The 24,004-nt window shown below is 41.3% G+C and overlaps 1 protein-coding gene across 1 annotated transcript in view; it reads right to left on the bottom strand.

Moving 5' to 3' along the window:
* The window catches only part of LOC126272661 (venom dipeptidyl peptidase 4-like), a 317,380-nt gene that overhangs the window by 129,909 nt on the left and 163,467 nt on the right, over window positions 1–24,004 (bottom strand). The window contains exon 8 of the mRNA XM_049975673.1: window positions 15,215–15,384. Coding sequence (XP_049831630.1) covers window positions 15,215–15,384 — 170 coding nt within the window. The remainder of the gene's footprint in view (window positions 1–15,214; window positions 15,385–24,004) is intronic.

The raw sequence follows: 24,004 nt of genomic DNA, 5'->3' as shown, positions 1-24,004 counted from the left end.
TATCAATGATACGATTCGCTGATTACATTGCTATCCTGAGTGAAAGTGAAGAAGAATTAAATGATCTGCTGAACGGAATGAACAGCCTAATGAGTACACAGTATGGTTTGAGAGTAAATCGGAGAAAGACGAAGGTAATGAGAAGTAGTAGAAATGAGAACAGCGAGAAACTTTACATCAGGATTGATGGTCACGAAGTCAATGAAGTTAAGGAATTCTGCTACCTAGGCAGTAAAATAACCAACGACGGACGGAGCAAGGAAGACATCAAAAGCAGACTCGCTATGGCAAAAAAGGCATTTCTGGCTAAGAGAAGTCTACTAATATCAAATACCGGACATAATTTGAGGAAGAAATTTCTGAGGATGTACGTCTGGAGTACAGCATTGTATGGTAGTGAAACGTGGACTGTGGGAAAACCGGAACAGAAGAGAATCAAAGCATTTGATATGTGGTGTTATAGACGAATGTTGAAAATTAGGTCGACTGATAAGGTAAGGAATGAGGAGATTCTATGCAGAATCGGAGAGGAATATGTGGAAAACACTGATAAGGAGAAGGGACAGGATGATAGGACGTCTGCTAAGACATGAGGGAATGACTTCCATGGTACCAGAGGGAACTGTAGAGGGCAAAAACTGTAGAGGAAAACAGAAATTGGAATACGTCAAGCAAATAATAGAGGACGTAGGTCGCAAGTGCTACTCTGAGATGAAGAGGTTAGCACAGGAAAGGAATTCGTGGCGGGCGGCATCAAACCAGCCAGTAGACTGATGGCAAAAAGGAAAAAAAAAAGAAAAAAAGTTTCCCCTTCCGTTCAGCCGTTCGCAGTACCAGCACAGCAAGGCCGTTTTGGTTAGTGTTACAAGGCCAGATCAGTCAAACATCCAGACTGTTGCCCCTGCAACTACTGAAAAGGCTGCTGCCCCTCTTCAGGAACCACACGTTTGTCTGGCCTCTCAGCATATACCCCTCCGTCGTGGTTGCACCTACGGTACGGCTATCGGTATCGTTGAGGCACGCAAGCCTCCCCATCAACGGCAAGGTCCATGGTTCATGCGGGGTGGGGGGTGGGGGGAGGGGGGAGGGTGGGGGGGGGGGGAGGTGGCGTGAACGTACACTCGTAAAATATGCATCATGTTTATTTATTTTATTTACTTATTTATTGTTCCGTGGGACCAAATTAAGGAGAAGTCTCCATGATCATGGAACGAGTCAATACATGAAATTATAACACGATATTAGAAACAGATAAAATGAAATATAAAAAAACATATTCAGGTGACAAGTCGTAAGTTTAAATAAAGAAAATCAACAATGTAACACTGGAATTTGCTTAATTTTTTAGCTCTTCCAGGAGCTCCTCGACAGAATAGAAGGAGTGAGCCATGAGGAAACTATTCAGTTTGGACTTAAAAGAGTTTGGGATACTGCTAAGATTTTTGAGTTCTTGTGGTAACTTATTGAAAATGGATGCAGCAGAATACTGCACTCCTTTCTGCACAAGAGTGAAGGCAGTGCATTCCACATGCAGATTGGATTTCTGCCTAGTATTAACTGAGTGAAAGCTGCTAACTCTTGGGAATAGGCTAATATTGCTAACAACAAAAGACATTAAAGAAAATATATACTGTTATGGCAATGTCAGAATTCCCAGACTATTGAATTTGTGTCGACAAGAGGTTCTCGAACTTACACCACATATAGCTCGAACAGCCCGTTTTTGAGCCAAAAATACCCTTTTTGAATCAGAAGAATTACCCCAAAAAATAATACCATACGACATAAGCGTATGAAAATATGCGAAGTAGATTACTTTTCGTGTTGAAGTGTCACTTATTTCAGATACTGTTCTAATGGTAAATAAGCAGCATTTAGTTTCTGAACAAGATCCTGGACATGGACTTTCCACAACAGCTTATTATCTATCCGAACGCCTAGAAACTTGAACTGTTCCGTCTCGCTTATAATATGCCCATTCTGTCCGATCAAAATATCGGTTCTTGTTGAATTGTGAGTTAGAAACTGTAAAGCTGAGTCTTACTGTGATTTAGCATCAAATTATTTTCCACAAGCCACAAACTAATTTCATGAACTACATTATTTGATACTGTTTCAATATTACACACAAGATCCTTCACTACAAAAACTGGTGTCATCAGCAAACAGAAATATTTTTGAATCACCTGTAATACTAGAAGGCATATCATTTATATAAATAAGAAACAGCAGTGGCCCAGCACCGACCCTTGGGGAATGCCCCACTTAACAGTGCCCCATTGGGACTGAACGTCACTACCACTCTCAATATTGCGGAGAATTACCTTCTGCTTTCTGTTCTTAAAGTAAGAGGTGAACCAATTGTAAGCTACTCCCCTTACTCCATAATGGTCCAACTTCTGCAGTAATATTTTGTGGTCAACACAGTCAAAAGCCTTCATTAAATCAATGAAAACACCTAACGTTCGCAACCGTTTATTTAGTCCGTCCAAAACCTCACAGAGAAAAGAGAATATAGCATTTTCAGTTGTTAAACCATTTCTAAAACCAAACTGAGCATTTGACAGCAAATTATGTGAATTTAAGTGCTCCAGTAACCTAGTATATACAACCTTCTCGATAACTTTAGCAAACACCGATGGCATAGAAATAGGTCTGTAACTGTCAATATTATCCCTGTCTCCCTTTTTATAAAGTGGCTTCACTACCGAGTACTTTAATCGGTCAGGAAACTGACCACTCCTAAAGGAAAAGTTACAGATATGGCCAAGTACTGGGCTGACATACATAGAACAATACTTCAGTATTCTGCTAGATACCCCGTCATATCTATGAGAGTTCTTGGTCTTTAGTGATTTAATTATTAACTCAATCTCCCTCTTGTCAGTATCGTGGAGGAGCATTTCAGGTAACAGTCTCGGAACACTTTTTTCTAAGAGCACTATATGATTCCCTGTTGGGACCAGGTTTCCATTTAGTTCACCTGCTATATTCAGAAAGTGATTATTAAATACTGTACATATATGCGACTAATCAGTAACACGGACATTCCCACTACGCACTGATTCTATATCCTCGACCTGTCTCTGCAGACCAGCCACTTCCTTCACGACTTATCATATGGTTTTAATTTTATCTTGAGTCTTAGCTATTCTATTTGCATACCACATACATTTTGCCTTCCTAATAACAGTTTTAAGCACCTTACGATACTGTTTGTAATGGGCTGCTGCATTTACATTCTGACTATTTATAACGTTTTGATATAATTGCCACTTTGTTCTACAAGATATTCTTATCCCTCTAGTCAGCCACACAGGCTGCCTGTTTGTGCTAGTACCCTGTTTTGAACGTTATAACGGAAAGCAACTTTCAAAGAGCACAAGAAAAGTCTTGATAAAAGCATTATACACTCCTGGAAATTGAAATAAGAACACCGTGAATTCATTGTCCCAGGAAGGGGAAACTTTATTGACACATTCCTGGGGTCAGATACATCACATGATCACACTGACAGACCCACAGGCACACAGACACAGGCAACAGAGCATGCACAATGTCGGCACTAGTACAGTGTATATCCACCTTTCGCAGCAATGCAGGCTGCTATTCTCCCATGGAGACGATCGTAGAGATGCTGGATGTAGTCCTGTGGAACGGCTTGCCATGCCATTTCCACCTGGCGCCTCAGTTGGACCAGAGTTCGTGCTGGACGTGCAGACCGCGTGAGACGACGCTTCATCCAGTCCCAAACATGCTCAATGGGGGACAGATCCGGAGATGTTGCTGGCCAGGATAGTTGACTTACACCTTCTAGAGCACGTTGGGTGGCACGGGATACATGCGGACGTGCATTGTCCTGTTGGAACAGCAAGTTCCCTTGCCGGTCTAGGAATGGTAGAACGATGGGTTAGATGACGGTTTGGATGTACCGTGCACTATTCAGTGTTCCCTCGACGATCACCAGAGGTGTACGGCCAGTGTAGGAGATCGCTCCCCACACCATGATGCCGGGTGTTGGCCCTGTGTGCCTTGGTCGTATGCAGTCCTGATTGTGGCGCCCACCTGCACGGCGCCAAACACGCATACGACCATCATTGGCACCAAGGCAGAAGCGACTCTCATCGCTGAAGACGACACGTCTCCATTCGTCCCTCCATTCATGCCTGTCGCAACACCACTGGAGGCGGGCTGCACGACGTTGGGGCGTGAGCGGAAGACGGCCTAACGGTGTGCGGGACCGTAGCCCAGCTTCATGGAGACGGTTGCGAATGGTCCTCGCCGATACCCCAGGAGCAACAGTGTCCCTAATTTGCTGGGAAGTGGCGGTGCGGTCCCCTACGGCACTGCGTAGGATCCTACGGTCTTGGCGTGCATCCGTGCGTCGCTGCGGTCCTGTCCCAGGTCGACGGGCACGTGCACCTTCCGCCGACCACTGGCGACAACATCGATGTACTGTGGAGACCTCACGCCCCACGTATTGAGCAATTCGGCGGTACGTCCACCCGGCCTCCCGCATGCCCACTATACGCCCTTGCTCAAAGTCCGTCAACTGCACATACGGTTCACGTCCACGCTGTCGCGGCATGCTACCAGTGTTAAAGACTGCGATGGAGCTCCGTATGCCACGGCAAACTGGCTGACACTGACGGCGGCGGTGCACAAATGCTGCGCAGCTAGCGCCATTCGACGGCCAACACCGCGGTTCCTGGTGTGTCCGCTGTGCCGTGCGTGTGATCATTGCTTGTACAGCCCTCTCGCAGTGTCCGGAGCAAGTATGGTGGGTCTGACACACCGGTGTCAATGTGTTCTTTTTTCCATTTCCAGGAGTGTATTTATCGTCTACTGTATCAGCACTATAAACATCTTGCCACTCTTGTTACTTGATAAGGTTTACAAAAGTCTCTACAGCAACCGGATCAGCTTTCCTAAACAGCTGATGAGTATATTTAACACGTGTTGCAGCACAAAAATCTTTTAGAGTTAAAATTTGTGCATCATGATCTGAAAGGCCATTCACCTCTTTGCTAACAGAATGCCCTTCTAGTAATAAGGAATGAACAAAAATGTTGTCTATGGTTGTTCTACTGTTCCCTTGCACTCTCGTTGGAAAGAATACGGTTTGCATAAGATTATATGAATTAAAGAGATCTACCAGCATCCTCTTCCTTGCACAATCACTTATAGAATTAATATTGAAGTCACCACATATAACTAACTTCTTGTATTTCCTATAAAGTGAACCAAGAACCTCCTCTAGCTTTAGCAAAAATGTTGTGTAATCGGAGTCTGGGTATCTATAAATAACAACAGTTAGAAGTTTAGCTCCATTAAATTTAACCACACCTGCACAACATTCAAACACCTTTTCAGTGCAGTATTTTGAAACATCAATTGACTCAAATGGGATGCCGTTTTTCACATACATGGCTACTCCCCCACACCGCAAATAGCTCCTGGAAAAGCTGCCAGCCAACCTGTATCCTGGTAAAGGAAGCCTCTGAATTATCCCCATATTTAAGAAGTGTATGCGAGGTACGGAGGACGGACAGACAGAAATATTCGACAAGGTGTAAAGAGCGTACAGACGTCTTCACATTGGACAGGCCGCCCGCGGAAAGGCACTGAGTAGTAGTTAGTGGTGGTGGTGCACAAAGGAAAGAAAGGGGAAGGAAGCTTTATCTACTTTAATAACTGGAAATATCAAATCACTGAGATATATTTGATGAAGTGTATATTGTACGAACGGTAGAACGGTAATGATGCCATTAAGAGGTTCAGGCAACATTTTTGAAATTAGCAATATTACTATATACCAAGTGGCTATAATGGAAGTGAAGCTACTCACAGACGTCCAGTCTGGGCTGTAATTATCGTATGGATAACCTGGTGTTGTAATGTAAGAAGGACATATAGAAACATTTCTATGTGTAACGGAATACGAACGTGGTGGGCAGGAAAGGTTAGAGAAGTGAGAAAGGCATAGTTCTGATATTATTCGTTAATTAACTGCCGCACACACTGTTCATTCAGTATGCGCACCGGAGACGTCGATGAGATGCTGCATCCGAAAAACGACCTGATCAACAGCTGCTCGGAGCAGTTCCAGTGGAATCTGTCCAGCATCTCCCTGTATGCTTACCTTCAGGTCAAGAGTAGACCGAACGGTACCCGGTAAACGCGCTCTTTTAGATAGCATCAGAGCTAAAAGTCGCATGGATACAGATCAAGTGACCTCGCAGGCCATTCATCTGGAAAACCTCTGGAGATAATACGAGATAATACTCTCATCGAAGGTTCCATTAAGCAGATCTTTCTCTGGGAGAGAGACAAGAGGTGTTGTCCCACCTTGCATGAAAACAATAGTTTTCACACAGTTGTGCTCTTCCAAAGCAGGAATCACATGCTGTACAAAGAGGTCACGAGCACTTGCAGATGTCATGGTGCAAGTGACATGACAGCCACTCTGGGTGTGTCCTCATCGAAGAAGAACAGTCCGAGAGTAAGGGTGCTTATGGATCCATGCCACACAGACACGAGTTCAATTGCTTTTAGTGCACACGCGGATTAACAACACCCCAAATTCAGAGTTCTGTGATGCACGGCACCATGTAGGGTAAAACGTGCCTCGTAACTACATATGATATTTCACAGCCACATGTCATCAACTTCGATCAATGCCAGGAGCCGAAGAGTAGATTCAGAACGTTGCTGCGGGTCATGACATTTCAGCTGCTGCGCCCTGTGTATCTTGTACGGGTATCAGCGTAAAATAGGCTGCAAAATTGTGCTCGGGGCACATGCTGTGTCGTTAGTTACAGGAACAGAAACCTGTTTGCTAACTTCCGCTGGGATAGGACACTTTCTCTTCCAGGTGCCACATCAAGCTCACCTGGATTTACGAATTTCATCATCATCATCATGATCTTCATCATCATTTTTAAAACTGTTTAATGACATCGAACCTCCCTTAAAATCTTTCAGCCTGCGATACTCGCTGAGCAGCACAGTAATTGCTGCCATTCTCGCAAAACAGATTCATTGATAGCGCTCGGTCTCTCTCCTCGATTGCCATACTGTTCGCACACTTTATGGATTGTCAAATGACAGAGAGGTTGTCATATCGTTAACAGTGTACGCCGCCAGATTTGCACCAGGAGGCCATGATTGGAGCTAATTTGTTTCCCAGCGTAAATCCCGCATTAACGCTTATCTACTAATTTTCGCTGGCATACGATGACTACAGCGAACAGTTGCAGTTTAATTATAACCAGACGGTATGTGCGCAGTTTGCATAAATAACTGTTTGCACTGTTTTATCTTCATGTCCTCTGTGACATCTGCTACGGTTCAGTGCGGTCACTTGGAGCCGTCTACTTGTTTACAAAAGAAGGTGGTGTCCGGAATGGTGTAATATTCAGCAGACGCAATCAGTGTTAACACTATAGAAAAGGAAGAGCTAAGAGCACTTTGGCGAACGGGGGTAGAGTGAAGAAGCAAAACAGAGACTCAGGCTTTGCCACTTGTATAGAAAGACAATGATTATGTCCGAATATCGTGTTTTTAGTGGAAGTATATGAAGGGTTGAAGAGAGATTGACTCCCGAATCGCGTACATGTGGATAACATTCCAAGTGCTATGCCAGTACACGTGGTGTATATAAAATCCTGTAACTAGGGGTAATTTTCGCTTGAAAACGAACGTCATCTTCATTAATATCATACCCAACATGCAGTTGTTTCACTTTAGCGAATTTAGCTCAACTGAAAATTTTCCTTACATTTGTATATTTGTGATAACTTACGATAGCAATTATCTTCACTATTCCCAATTGCTACTAACCTCCTGCCCTTAAGATGGATGTTATAAATCTTATATTCAAGAATAAGTATTCATTTTTCTTGAATAACAAACGATCTGCCGAGTCAAAGTGAATCTGATGAATCACTACCTACAGAGAGCACAGAATAAAAAATTCTACTGATGTCACAGCAAGGTAGGAGACGTCGAATCGAACATTTTTTGGCAAATGACCATACGTCTGAAATACGGCTTTCTGTAACCCATGTAAAACGTTGGAGGAGGCCTTTATTCAGCAATCAGTATAAAATTGATGATCTCCTAGGAATGAGGCAACATTACACTTTGAGGCTCTGATATCCTTCAGAGCGGCAATTTCACTGCAGATTCACACTTTTTCTTTGGCCGAGGTCGTTTCGCGCTCTCACGTATTTCATAGCACGACTAACTCTGTTACGAACATAGCAGTTTATGTTCCCTATAGAGCTACATCCTTGCGTTAGGAATACACTCTAATCCCTCCACACACCTATTTTCATATGTCGGGCTCCACTCCAACAGTAATATCCTCTAACAGAACTAGGCTTTGTGATTATGTATTCTGTGTGTACACGTTGTTTTTTTTTTTCTTTCTCAGATATCCTTGCCATACTTGGCCCAAAAATCTCTGTGAGATATCAGACTCGTGTTTCAAAAAGAGCGTTAGGAACTGGACAAAGTACATACCACCGGACTGGAGTGGGCTAACTCTACATAAATCGGTACATCGTATTTTCTGTTTTTCGAATATGCTACCACTTCGAGGCAGTCATCTATGGCTAGAGGCCACTCTCCTCCCTTCCATTCCCCTGACAGGGAAAGGGAAGCTTATCTTCTAATAGAAACTTAAACTATTGGCGCTATACACACTGAAAGTACTGATATGACCGTGATACTAGTAAGGAAAAGCCTGGTAAGTCACCATCTCGGCAAATGTTACTTTATGTACAGTGAATTTCGAGCATTCCAAGTGCTATGCCAGTACAGGTGGTGTATATAAAATCCTGTAATTAGGGGGAATTTTCGCACCAAAATACAATAATTCAGAGGGTTACAACACGACTTCTATTGATTGTAGAGAAAAGGTCAATAGTTTCGGATAGCCCTTGACCCACGACTATTTGGATGCCTATCGAAGCAACGGGCATACAGTAGCTATCCAACTGAACAGGTTCAAAATTTGAACATTATTCTCTTCATCCAGCCCACGGAAATTAAGCAAAACCTTACTTATTTCTGATTTCTAATATTGCCAGTGTACGCTACAAGGAACAAAGTATTGCACCATGAAGCAGCAGTCCGGCATTTACTAAGCTTTGTGCAGCTGTTTATCACGTAACACGTATTAAGCGATAAGCGGAAAAATTGCTCCCGCCTGAGCACAAAAACGGCGATGTATTCCTCTTTATAAGACTGCCCGAGAAGTGGGGAACCACCTGCATCTATTCTGATTCCGCCTCCCCCACCAAAAATTTTGGTATGCGAACATATTCGCACTCTTGTGATACGGAACACCATAACCCTTTTGTCCAGTCCCTCTTTGTTGTGAAGCTTTACACTTGTCAGCATCGCCTTCTCACTGCAACTGTCTATATGATTCTCTCCCCCATTCCCTTCTTTTTCTCCCATTGATTTACAGTACATCCCGTTGTCACTGTCTCCTCTATACCTCGGCAATTCAAAAATTGTGGAGGGTCCAACTTACATTTTCGCCTACAACCACGTGTTTAAAATTTCGGTACAAAATGCGACCTGTATATCTGCGTGTTCAAATTCGCCGGTTTGTGAAGTCCAAACATCTCCCTCCCCCATGGTCCCTAGTCGTCTGTCTTTTTCGTTTTACTGTCTCTTCTTTCTTTTTCTCCCATTGGCACTGTCTCTCTGCTGCTCTCTTTCACCCCCAAAATCAAAAATGTGTTCGCACGGCAAATATTATTTATTTATTTATTTATTTATTTTTTAGGACGGCAGAATGAGGATTGAGGCAGCTGGTTCTATAAAATGATTTCTGTGGCCAGTAAAACAGTGAAGTTTATGTACTTCAACACATTTACGTTCTTTGACACAGATCAATACCAAATTAGTACAGATAATGGAAGGTTAAGTCGAAATCGTTTGCTTTACATTTTTTGTGGGTACTTTAAAAAAAATGGCTCTGAGCACTATGCGACTTAACTTCTGAGGTCATCAGTCGCCTAGAACTTAGAACTAATTAAACCTAACCTAACCTAAGGACATCACACACATCCATGCCCGAGGCAGGATTCGAACCTGCAACCGGAGCGGTCACGCGGTTCCAGACTGAAGCGCCAGAACCGCACGGCCACACCGGCCGGCTGTGGGTACTTTCCTCATCGATCACAGTTCATCAGAAACGCCCAGCTTATGATTTCTATCCTAAAATAGTAAAAATGTTATTCGATATATTTTACTGAATTTGCAGTCCTAGTTTTAGAAAATATCTGGCAGTCATTTTAAATTTTTTTCCGGCATATTAAGACACCTTTTAGCCCATGTTTTGTCACTGTAGTACCACTCTGTGAATATATGAACACCTGTTAGAAGTACGATGACGAAAGAGTGGCATTTGATGGAAACTTCACCTAACGATCGTCTCGCGTGTCAAAGTTTTATTGATGAAAAAATTCTGACAAACATACTTTGGTGACCTCAGATACCTGGCGATCGGTGACAGATTATGATCACGAGAATGTTTCAAGGTTCTAAATATCATCTTAAGAACACATGGTAAAAATTTCGAAAATCTGCCATGAATAAAAATTATAGATGTCGCCATCCCCACAATTGGCGCTGTATGTATCCAAAAATCATGGTTTTCCGGGGTTTTCTGTACAGTGGCCCATGAACAAATAGTGCTTTTATAGGGTACCTAAGCTGCACCCTAGACCATACCTAATGTAAAAGAACCAAAGGTTTTGCTTAATTTCCGTGGGCTGGATGAAGAGAATAATGTTCAAATTTTGAACCTGTTCAGTTGGATAGCTACTGTATGCCCGTTGCTTCGATAGGCATCCAAATAGTCGTGGGTCAAGGGCTATCCGAAACTATTGACCTTTTCTCTACAATCAATAGAAGTCGTGTTGTAACCCTCTGAATTATTGTTTTTTGGTGCGTAGATTTTTTGTTCATATTAGTGCTATCGTGCCTCGACCGATAAAACTTTCATTCAAGATCAATATAAGCATGAGATGTGACCCGAGCAACGAAGAATTCACTTCTACTATTCGTTGCGGCAGGGAAGCAGTCACCCTGCTGATAGTATCATGATGAATTGCTTGCCGTATCTGAAATTCATACTATGCCAGTTCATGAAAACTGTTGGCTAGAGGCCAGTGTGAAACTATACGTCCCATGGCATTCCAGGCATGCTTTGTGAGTGACAAATCAAAGGACTGAGCAGGCTGATGCGGTACGATCTGCAGTGTAGGGTCTTGCTGGAATATTTTATTTGGTATCATGGTCATGAAAAGCTTGTGAGCAGAATTCAACATTCTTGTCACGTGTTCATGAACATTCAACATCCTTTTAACAATTACAAAATCAGTCCTGTTACCGTATCATGTCGCTCTCCACAGCATAATACGTAAGAGAGGTATGGATCTCGATAAGCATCGCGTTTTGAGACTTTTGCCAGGTCGTCTAGGGACACGATGACATCTATTTGGTCACTACAGAGAGAAGTAAGACTCATCGCTGAGCACCTCAGAATACCTGTTAGTCCCAGCTGACTATGGTTCTGCACCATGAAAATCTGCCTGTAGTATGCTGTCAGTCGTAATGAACACATAGGAAATCAGAATCCTAAGCCAGCTTCCAGTTTCTTGTTCCTTATGGTTCATAGTAACATTCTGTTTGTAGATGAATCTCCCAGCTGTACAGGGCATTGTGGTAATGCAGCAGCGAGAATTGAAAATCTGTGCCGGACGAGGACGTGAAACCGGATTCCCTACATTTTTTTACAACACTTGCCTTAACCACCTCGGCCATCCGGACACGCTTTCTGTCAATTCCAAATTACCCGCTCCTCCACCCACTAATTACCTCCACTAATTACCTCCACCCACTAACCTCCTACTCACCGATTTCTAAATGCCGTAGGACTTCGAACCTTGATTCTGCCTACGCACTGAAACTTTTCATCAAATATCCATCGCGCCCATGGAATTATAGACTGAGCACTGTCTGGGTTATCAGGTATGTCTGACGGAACAGACACCTAATTCTGCCTGCAACATTTGTTTGGATTTCAGCTGTTAACACTCGTGAGATCCAGTGGAATAATAGTGTGATCACCTCTGGTGTGGTCATGGAAGGATACCTGTCTACACACGCTGTTATCCTGAGCTTGTTTAGTCACCATTCGTTGAGCAGTCTGTGTATTGCAGCCAACTGTTTGTGCCAGCCACGGCATTGATTGTTGCATGTCCGTGCAGATACTGATTCGATATTCCTCTTAAAGCTGGCGAAAATCTGAATGTACAAAACCTTTGGGCTTACTGTGTTGAAATCTCCATCTGAAAATTACTGCTAACGTTGGCCACACTGAATACACAACATGCAGTGACACCATTGTTTATCTGTAGGAAAGAGATTTTTCTGTATCGAAAATTATCTCGTTTAAGGATGAAGTTTTAATGAAAGCATCTTACAGGCCTGAAAATATCAGGATATCAGTAAGTTGTTGACTTCACTCCGTAGACTGGTTTGGCGCAGCTCTCCATGCTAAGCTGTCTTGTGCAAGCCTCCTAATCTCTAAGTTAAGTACAGCAACCTATGTCCTTTTGAATCTTCTGCATTTCTGCATTCGTCTCATGGCCTTCCTCTATGACTTTAATCCCCCCCCCCCCCCCCCCCCCCTCCACGCACTTCCCTCTAGTACTGAATTGGTGATGCCTTGATGTCTCAAAATTTGTCGCACCAACCTATCCCTTCTTCTAGTCAGGTTCTGCCACAAATTTCCTTTCCCAATCCTCTTCAGTACCTCATCATTAGTTATGTGTTCTACCCATCTACTCTTCAGCGTTCTTCTGTACCACCACATTTCAAAAGCTTCAATTCTCCTCTAGTCTAAACTGTTTATCGTCATGTTTCACATGCATACATTGCTATGCTAGATACAAATACTTTCAGAAAGGAACTCCTGACAAAGCGATACTTGATGTCAACAAATTTCTCTTCTTCAGAAATGCCATCTGCAGCAGCGTAATTACGTAATTAGGTCTTGTAGTAGTTTGTGATGAGTTTTTTCCGCCAGGTAGAGAGATTCAAAGCCTGAAAATTGAGTTTCATAAATTAACAGTATATCCTCTGTTATGTAATGGACTTCAAATTTGTATCATGAGATCCTTCCTCTCCATCACAGACTGAGTCCTTTTACCGCAAATTAATGGGAGGGAGAGTGGGGGATCTGGGGGCTCAGCTGCGGGATTTCCCAGAGAAGGATGTGTTAATTAGTTGCTCGATTTAATTAAGTAGTCATTTAATTAACCAGGCAATTAATTTGATATTCAAAGTGTGTGTGTTGGTAGAGGAGAAAAGGGTTGGGGATTTTCCAGAGGGATGTAGTTGTAGTAGTAGGAGGAGGAGGAGGAGGAGGAGGAGGAGGAGGAAAAGGATGTTGTTAGAAGAACTGATTATCCCCAGGGGATCATAGATCACTTATTAAAACAATAGGTTAATGGGAGACGAGGGGTCATAATTAAGTTCCCCTGAATATATGCAACCCCCACTAAGAAAACTCATGAGCACCTGTGTTACCCTTCTACTACTATATGTAAAATTTCCAATACTGAATAAAAGTGAACTAGTGTGGTATAATGCAGGGGTTGGCAACTGGAAACCTGGCCTCTGATTGGTTTCAGTCTGGCTCATGGTAGAAATTCGTGGGAGAGAGAGAGAGAGAGAGAGAGAGAGAGAGAGAGAGAGGGGTGCTGCAGAACTATGCAACAGAAGTTCTTAAGGCAGCTACTGCAAAACGCCGTTAGCGAAGAAACGATGTTCATAACGCGTAAATAAATGTAAATATCTGAAATGTGGTGACCACAAAATGTATGTACTCTTGGAGATGTGTGTTTTGAGGCACAACTTGTTGGTATGGCATGTTGGAAAACGGTTGTAATGCATTACCCCATGAATATTAACGTCACGGACGCTATAGTTTTGACTTCAGGTGCTGAGATTACTGCTGTCCCATCACGTGACGAGGTGGTCCGCGAACTTCAGGCACGTGGGTCACCAAAGGCCGCCCACGCCGGGTCTACAGTAGCGTAAGGTATAGTGACTACTCACTCATGTCTCACCCACAAAATTGTATTTGAGATGCCACGTGAAAATAGGTTCTCAAACCAAAATTAATATATTTTTTTAAATTTGTAAATAATGTTCACGTCATTCATAGAACAAATATATTCTGCCCACTCAAATGTCTTCCGCACCTACTGTGGCATCGTCATTGCGTTTAGTATTTCTTTTTTCGTATTAGTCTGTCGTAGAATAGGCACATTAAGGACTTGAGGCGAAATACGTTTTGGTGGCAAGAAAATAAAACAGTTTTTGCACACGGATAAAGTGATGTAGAAATATTTGCAGTAGTAAATGTGTAATACTTAACTGAGGGGACTGAAACATTTTATTTACCTCAATTCTGTGCGAAACGAAACATCCAACAAAAATAAATTACTATATTCTGGATCTTGTAAAATTTTTCTACACTGGCGTCATCCGATTCCTTTTAACTTTTACTCTTTTAAATATGTACTTCAGAAGCGACATCTATACACAGTAAATTATTGTTCCATTTTTGGAAAAATTCATTGTAGTTTACAGTGTCTTGTCGAATATGAAATTTTAAATGTTCGAAACTGTCCAGCGTTTAACTCAGTTAGCCATTCGAGTAGCCAAATAAATAGATGTACACACAGATCGTGATGTGTTCTGCTACAGTGGGGGCAGCAACTGCATTGTTCGTTTCATTGTCGAATTCGTCGCAGCCGCCGCCGTCTGCTTCCGTATGATGGCCACAAATGTCTTTCTTCGCGGGCTCAACAATATGGAAATCGCATCGGGAGAGATCGGAACTGTATTGGGGATGTGTGAGGGCTTCCCAGTGAAACTTCTGCACTATACTCGAAACAACCTTGGGAACTTGTGTGTCTACCAACATTTTTCCGTGATGACTGACAATCTGGTCTTATAGGAGAATAAATTTATGAACACTTTTGAAATAATGAAGTTACTTTTACCATATGTCTCGTTTTCACTTAACTGCCCCTTATAATATGGGAATAATACTACAGCTATCGAAAACGATTGTTTCCACTGAAACCTCTAACGTAGCAGGAGAGGACAGACGTACCTTGGGGTAGCGGAGAGTGACGACCTGCGAATACTGGTCCTCCATCCTGCCCGGGTGGCCGTAGTGCATGTAGCTGGCGTTGTGCACCCTGGAGTCGTCAAAGTGGGCGAACGCCACCCGCGATCCGTCTGGAGACCACCACAGCGCCGAGTCTGAGGCCAGCACCTCCTCTGCAGACACAACAACGCACGTGGTAACCACTGCATGTGGCGGCCGGCGCAACACCGGCAACTTTGTTTGGCTTACTCACTTCCTGCAGTCAGGCACCTTCTGTGTCGCGCAGCTCCCCTCAGCTATGGCAACTGAGATAGCGACAGTGAAATGAAAAATATACTCGTGTTTAGAAAAGAAACAGAACACCCTGAACACAAGAGATTGGGCGTTCATATTCACAGGATATGTACATTAGTATGTTCTGCAGAAATGATGATCACTTCAGTTACCTGGGTTCAGCAAGTGTTTTGTTGCCCAGTAGGCACAGTGTAGTCATGGGCCCTGTTAACATTTCCATACGTGATGATATCACCGTGTGTAAGGCGGGTATGGCGTCGTGTGGTATAGCCATCCTCGCTGTTTCACCTGGTTCCATAGTACATATGTGGTGGTTGGCATTAGCTCACAAGGCTGCAGCCATATTTTCACCACATATCTCATATTTTCGATCGGTGACAAGTCAGGTGAACTGGCAGGTCACGGCGAAAGTATGACATCCTGAGGCACCAAGAAGGCACGGATTCGCGTACCAACATGGTGTCGTGCATACTCTTGCTGAAAAATGGGATCTGGGGTGTGGCTATGGATCGCAGTATGTTATTTACGTACATCACGCTGGTCACAGTGTCATAGACACGCGTCATCTGTGGTTTTTGGATGTACCTAACATCACCCCACACCATAAGACCTTGAGGTGGCACTGTATGTCTTGTGCGAATGCCATCACAGCGATGCCGTTCCCCCTGTCTGTGGCGAAATAAAATTTGGCCATCATTTTCAAACAAATAGAACCTGAATTTTTCGGTAAAAATTATCTGATGCTATTTCTACCTCTACTGAGGTCGTTACATACGCAATTGCCGTCTATCATGTATCTGCACTTTCGCCTGAGGTAGGCGGAGAAGTGCCAACAGCACATACGCTAAGCCGAGGTGACAAATGCTTATTTCTGCAAAACATACTATTGTACACATCCTGTAAAAATGCATGTTCTATCTCTAGTTGTTCTAGGTGTTCAATTTTTCTTAAACATGTGTATTTTGACTCGTTACCGTACATCTGAATGTGTATTAATGAGGAAATAAATGTTGAAAGATAAGGCATTAAATTAGTCAACGACGTACCCAAGCGATATGATAGAGGACCGTATGGTGACATATGGCCCTTGATTGCATGTCGGGGTGAGTCTCTTCTTGGAACGGGGACTGACGGTGTAGGATTACGTTAAAACTCTGTGGAGAGTACAAAGATAGCACAGCCACAGGCCTCAAACAAAATCGAACTTACCAAGAGGCGAAACAGAGACGAAATTCTTCTTTAGTTATCTTATGTAGAAGCATGCATAGCAGACCAACTGAGTTACTCGCTTGAAAGGGGGGGCGGGGCTATTTTAAGCTGTTGCGTCCTTACACACTGCCTGTTTAGTACACAATCCCGTGAGCGCACGCCTGCTGTTGGCAAATGGAGTTCCTTTAACTGCACAAATTTTGCATTAGGCAGTAGATTATTATATGCGGTCTGTGTTTTAATCACCATTTCGGCATATGGAGACTCCGCTAGCTCACCAGAAAAGATTACAGATGTATCACAGGAGAGTTCTATGTGATTTTATTTCTGCAGTCCGCTACTTTGCGAAAATTTGCCGATTATGAACGCTATGTCTTCCCATTCTCGTTTTTATATAGGAACATGATATTCTTTCACCTGAAGATGCAGCTAAATTGCTGCGAAACCGCAAGTTCCTATAAGCAACGACCTTACAGCTAAAGCGGTCTTACCTTCAAAATGTAGTAAGAAATGCCAACGGCTTTCGAGTGATGTCACTTCTAGACAGGCAATCTTGGGCAGAAGATTCTCTCCAATAAAGGCGAACCCCTACATTCGCTGCCAGGTTCACGCTTCTCAGGACACCGCAGTAGGAAGGTAAACGCTCAGTCAATATCAGAACCCTGGTGCAATTGTTCCTCTGATTTCCGCCACGCTTAATGGAATTCTGTACACTTCTGTCACTGTGCACAATGAAAGGTATACCGACACCTATTAAAGGACATTATGGAAGACGCAGAAGTGGCTGTAATCTTATAAAACAAATGATCTCTCTATCATTCTGAATTCCGAACGTTTTACTAGTATTTCCCAGTTTCCTATGAGGACTGAAGTCTCTTGTTATTTGATAAGCACTGTAAACGGGCTTTGAACAAGATGTGGAACATACACACGGTGTCTCACTACGAATGGTCAGTATTCAAACATATAACAAGAACAATCATCTGAAGTAAGAAAGTCTAATCAACATGGGCTCTAAAATGTCTATCTTAAGAGCTGAACAAGTGTTCAATAGAAGAAATTTGTTTCACAGTAGAGAAGATGGACAGGTGCCCATAACTATGAAGTACCTAGTTTAGAGCCCATGTTTACTAGACTTTTTTCTTCGAATGATCATTCCCATCACACTTTTGAAGATTGCCCACTCCTCCTGTGACTTCCTTTATAAGGAAAGTACGAGTGCAATTTTTGAAAGAAAATATATTTATGATAACAAGAGGTTTTAGCTTGCTTGCATTCAAAACTATGGCCAATGACGAAGTCTGAGAACAGTAGAATGATATCCAACTATGCTGATTGAAGTCAGTCATATACGAACTTTGAAATACCATTGGAACACTATATTCCGGCGACTGTAACAATAGTAAGACCGAATTTAAACCTTTATGTACTGTTAAGTTCAGATTGGCTAATGAACAAAGTTATCAGATTTCAACAGGAAAAGTACTGCTTGCACAATAGATAAGCAAGCTAGTATACCCTTCAGAAAAAATTATCAGTTCAAAGAAGAAAGGAAGTTAGTGAATCATATCCTTGTAGTAGCGTGTGCTGAAATTATTAAGGTAGATGAACAAGAAAAAGTTAAACAAGTTCTATCGAAAAAAACATTTAATTAAAACAGCAAGAATCGCATATACTGAGAACAAGGGTGAGTTAGGGAATTTTTTTCAATAAAAAACAGACATGTATTCCGTTAAACCAGGTGTAATTGAAGAATATGTAAGTAAGTTTAAGATAAAGCAGGTAACCCTTTCTTTTGTTTACTCTGTCCTATAACTATGAAACAGTTAGAGAAGAATGCAAAAGGTAGTTGATAACCATAACAGAACATAGTCTTTGTGTCCATAATAAGCCATTAATAGTCATTATGAATCGTGGAAGTGGAATTCACTTAGTTTTGGATGTACGAACATTGAATAGACATGTAAAAACCTAATGGGATAGACCTGCAGCTATAAAAGAATTACTGTCAAAGTTTGAGAAAAAGGAATTCTGTAGCTCACTGGGCCTAAAGGCTGCTTATCAGCAAGTCCCATTAGTCAAAGAATAAAGACCATATACAGCTTCCTTATTTGTTGATAAATATTATCTTTTCTACTATTACCCACACTCCGTATGTATAGTAGCTTTTATTCATGCTTTAGAAAACATTGTGGAAAACGAATTGGTACAAGAACTAGGAAGTCATGTAGACGATCTACTACAAGTTTCTAAGACTTTGGAGCATCATTTTATGTTGTTAATAAGAACTTCAATCTCGTAATAGGAGAAGGAAATACAATCAGACTTTCCAGTCCCATTTTGAAAGACAAGAATTGGTGTTATTGCGCCCTATTATACGAATTAATGGAATACAAACTGATCCAGGAAGCATATACACTATAAAAAATTATTTGAAATCAAAGAACGCTAAACATTTTTAGGATTTCTGGGTTTTAGTATAAATTTAATTTCATGAAGTATTCTATAGTATGAAAAACATTAAATGATTTGACAGCTGCAGATTTATTTGGACCTTTAGCAAAATCTACAGAAGATATGACATGTAATTTGCTGGAGTTGAGTTTTAGTGAAAGAATGTCATATTGTATCATTTTATATCAGGAAATATTATAGAAGTAGCAAACTGTTTAAGATATTTATAGACATTGGTGAATCAAGAACTTTATTACAGACACTGATACAACATTTATAAGGAACAACTGAAAAAAAGACTTAGCTCAGGAAACAGCAAGTCTTATTACAATGTCTAAATACCATCAAAATCTAATCCATCTGAAAGAGCAATTAAGGAAATTAGACAACTTCATCACACATATGGTTTTTAGCCAACATAATTCCTAGGCGCTACTGATACCTGAACTGCAAGTTATTTGAACAAATTACCTGGTCTTTTGCCAGTGGAGGTATTAAATAGGAATTTTATCATGAAAATAATCAGAAGACATAATTCAACACAATGGTAAATTATACATGTGAAAGAAGAATTAAATAAAGAGGCCCAGAACAAAGTAAACAATGATGTGAATGTGGATGAAACAGTGCTGGTCAAAATTTATCATCCTAATTGCGATATGATGAAAGACTAGTGAGTATTTCGACAAATACAAATACAATGTTTTAAGGCCTGAGCTGCAAATAATTATAAGGGAGTAGTTGCTTGTTTTGAAAAATTTTGCAGTGAAATTTCAAGAAATTCTCATAAACAAAATATTTGAAGCACATGCAGTGTGAGTGCAGCATAGATGCACAGACTGTGGCCCCTTAGCCACATACAACGTGCCATTGATGTGATAGCATCCCACCTCTCACTGGCTTTCCTATACATTTTCTTTTTTTTTCACTCATCTTTCATTCCCTTCTGAAATGGACAGTGGGGGCTCTTGTAGATCTTAGTTCTCTGAAACCAAGTGTGCCTGGCATTGAGTCAGGAGGATCCCAGTGCAGAGTAATAACTTGTCTCATTGCATGATATATTTGAGCTTGTGACCCTTACACAGTCACAGCAAAGGGTTTGCGATCCATTGTACTAGGAAGCCTGTGAACCCTCTGATTTAGTGTAACTAAATGCTTTTAAAATGCTAAATTCTACCCAAATATTTATTCTTAAAAATTGGTCAGTGAGCGCTTGACACTGTTTACTTTGCAGATTGAGTGCATGTAACATAATTTAGCATTGTTCTACTACTGTTTACTTGCTCACAAATTAACAAAGCTTCCCTGCAAAACTTCACAAAAATACTAACTGGACAGGTCCAAATTTTGTTCAACATTCAGCAACTAATATCTGCATTAATAATGTTTGCAGTAATACATTCTAATGAACTCAAAACTCAATATATGGTTCAGTGCAATATAAAATTATCATAGGAAAAACCAGTATCAATTACAAAGCGATTTAGAAAAGATTGCTGTATGGTGTCAGGTGGCAGTTGACGCTAAATAACGAAAAGTGTGAAATGATCCACATGAGTTCCAAAAGAAATCCGTTGGAATTCGATTACTCGATAAATAGTACAATTCTGAAGGCTGTCAATTCAACTAAGTACCTGGGTGTTAACATTACGAACAACTTCATTTGGAAGGACCATATAGATAACATTGTCGTGAAGGCGAGCAAAAGGTTGCGTTTCATTGGCAGGACACTTAGAAGATGTAACAAGTCCACTAAAGAGACAGCTTACACTACACTCGTTCGTCCTCTGTTAGAATATTGCTGCGCGGTGTGGGATCCTTACCAGGTGGGATTGACGGAGGACATCGAAAGGGTGCAAAAAAGGGCAGCTCGTTTTATATTATCACGTTATAGGGGAGAGAGTGTGGCAGATATGATACACGAGTTGGGATGGAAGTCATTACAGCATAGACGTTTTTCGTCGCGGCGAGACCTTTTTACGAAATTTCAGTCACCAACTTTCTCTTCCGAATGCGAAAATATTTTGTTGAGCCCAACCTACATAGGTAGGAATGATCATCAAAATAAAATAAGAGAAATCAGAGGTCGAACAGAAAAGTTTAGGTGTTCGTTTTTCCCGCTCGCTGTTCGGGAGTGGAATAGTAGAGAGATAGTATGATTGTGGTTCGATGAACCCTCTGCCAAGCACTTAAATGTGAATTGCAGAGTAGTCATGTAGATGTAGATGACGCAGAAAAAAAATACAACACATTAACAGTGTTACTGATGGCCCTTAACACGTCTACAACTTTATCACATAAATTGAGCTATGCTAAGTGACACAATTTAACATTATTTACGTGTTGAATTTCACATATACCTGCTTTGGAACTACTGCATGCACACACCCTGATATAGTTGCCATTAGCACTAACTTTAAATTTTAGATAAGGAGGCCATTTCTCAGTTTATTGAGGAACTGCTAACAGATATGAATGAAGCATATCGTTTACTATTTCCTACATGCAATAACTCTTTTTCTCTCGTCGATTGTTCCCTTCGCATTATTTACAGCCGCAGTCTTGATGTAATAAGCTCTCAGCATATTTAAGGAAAGTACATAAGGCGGTATTGTAAATTTTTTTGACCATTTTAACAAAGCCTCAACAGTAGGTACTCCACACTGGCCCAAAACAGCAGGGTGCTGCGACCACTTCTCAGGGTCTGTGGGCCTGTAGGAGGTGGTGATTGTGGTGGTGAATGGTCTCTCTCTGTATTCTTCTTTAGTGTCAACATTCCTTATCTTTTGTTCCCTTTATTATTTTTCAGTTTTTAATAGCAGTTATATCTTCCCCTTCTTTTACATTCAACAATCCTCATTGTGACAACTGTTCTTTTCCATCACATTCTGAATTTCCAGGTTTTTGGGAATTAGCAAAGATTATGAGATGACAGTGAAATGTTGCCTTAACTACACAGCATTACCACCTACTATTCTACTAATTAGAATTTTTTGTGGTACACAGCAGTGCTGTTTCTGTTTGAGAGTGTTAAGCATGTCACTTTGACAAGGGAAAAATGTGGCAAGTCTCTTGATGAGAACATGATCTTTAAAATGCTAACATGAATGTCATATTAAAACAAAATTATGCAAACAGCATCAAAAATAGGATTAAGGTAAAGCAACTTAATATGATAGGTTAAAAAGTAATTTAATGGCAACAGATTCCAGCTAAATAAACAAACTTACAAACTGGTTACAAAGATTTCTGGATGAGGTAGTAAAATTGAGTACTTAGTAGACAGAGATTTGATATAACTGTGCAGCCAGGAGCGTACATTGGTGAAACATGAGTAAGGACATCTCAATATAGTAAACATGTATGAAGGAGAGAGGTATGATTTTTAGATAGGACGCTGTACACTAATAATGTAATATGATAGTCGTACCAAGGATGCAGGACCTACCCATATGTTGAGAAAAGGGAGGAGCTGAAAATGGAGTGTCTGCTTTAACTTGAGGCAACTTGAGATATCTCGAAAATGACGCGTTGTACGAAGAGAGTTCTAGTTGTAAAGTGAATATTAGTGAAGAGGACATCTGTTTATGATACAACCTTCTAACCACTGCTCCTGTGTCCGATAGGGCCAATTTTGTGTATTCAACTGGGAACATCCCAGTTTATTGCATATTCGGACTCAAACCGTTATTTTCTTTGATTCTGCATTTCATTCAATATGTACATGCAAACCAGTGTGATCTAACAACTTATACTGATGCTTAAACGCTACTTTGTTGTTGCAAATGTGTATAAATAATACGTCTAGACACTGACATTTCTGGCAAATAAGCTACTTTTATGGTAGCTTAGTTTTCTGTTCCATACGGGTTTGATTGTCGTGAGTCTCAAAACCATAGGTACGCATAATTTAGATTGCTTAACAGTGTGACTGATTTCAGTGTGCGATTCACTCCAACCGCGTTAACCTGCATAATAGAAACCACAACAGTGGGAGTAAGGTAGAATATCCATGAGGTAATGATGACAGGCGCTCCTGCTTTGGATACCCTCCGAAATCAAGCATCCCAATGACGAGAGGTAAGAGGACTCGCCGATATCAAGCATCCTGCAAACAGGAAACAACTGCATCCACCTTGTTGTTCTTGGATCACGCTAGACTTATTTTCTAACTGGTCATCGTAACGTCTAACGATATAGCACTAAACAGTAAAATTTGCAACACTAAAATTTCGAACGTAGATATCAACTGTTACAACTCGCATTGTAAACAAATGGATAATCAAATGCGTCAGATCTTAATTGAAAAAGCAGGCACATTTGATATTTGTCATTACAACGCCAACTACCACGAACAGAGAACAATGGTTTGAGTAAATCGTACATACATTTGGCGTAGAATCCAAATATGCAATAAAAATTGGGGGGGAGGGGAGCTTCCCATTTGAAAACACAAAGTTCACCCCAGCCACACATGAGGGGTGGTCAGGTGGTGGCCAGTCGTAGCACAGATGGGTGTCCCTTTTCTGATAACTTTCCACCTGGAGCATTTTTCTTGTTCGGTATGCCGTTTTCGATATATTTAGTTGTCTCAAGGTGAAACAAACAAAAATTTCCCTGTGAAGGAAGGGAGAAAAGTGTGGTAAAACATGGTAGGTTGAATTAAATAGGGAATCATTGAAAATGTAAAAGATTCGAGTTTGTTGTTGAAATACGAGAGGTTTTGGAGACCAAAGAATAATGACATACAAAATATATTAAAGTTTAAGTTTTGTATCCATCTATACTGTTACTAGCAGCAAAACTGAGAAACTGTTGTAAAAAGTTAGGGCAGTC

The sequence above is a fragment of the Schistocerca gregaria genome, chromosome 5 (assembly GCF_023897955.1).
Source record: "Schistocerca gregaria isolate iqSchGreg1 chromosome 5, iqSchGreg1.2, whole genome shotgun sequence".
NCBI lineage: Eukaryota > Metazoa > Arthropoda > Insecta > Orthoptera > Acrididae > Schistocerca > Schistocerca gregaria.
This window is presented reverse-complemented; position numbering and strand designations above follow the sequence as displayed.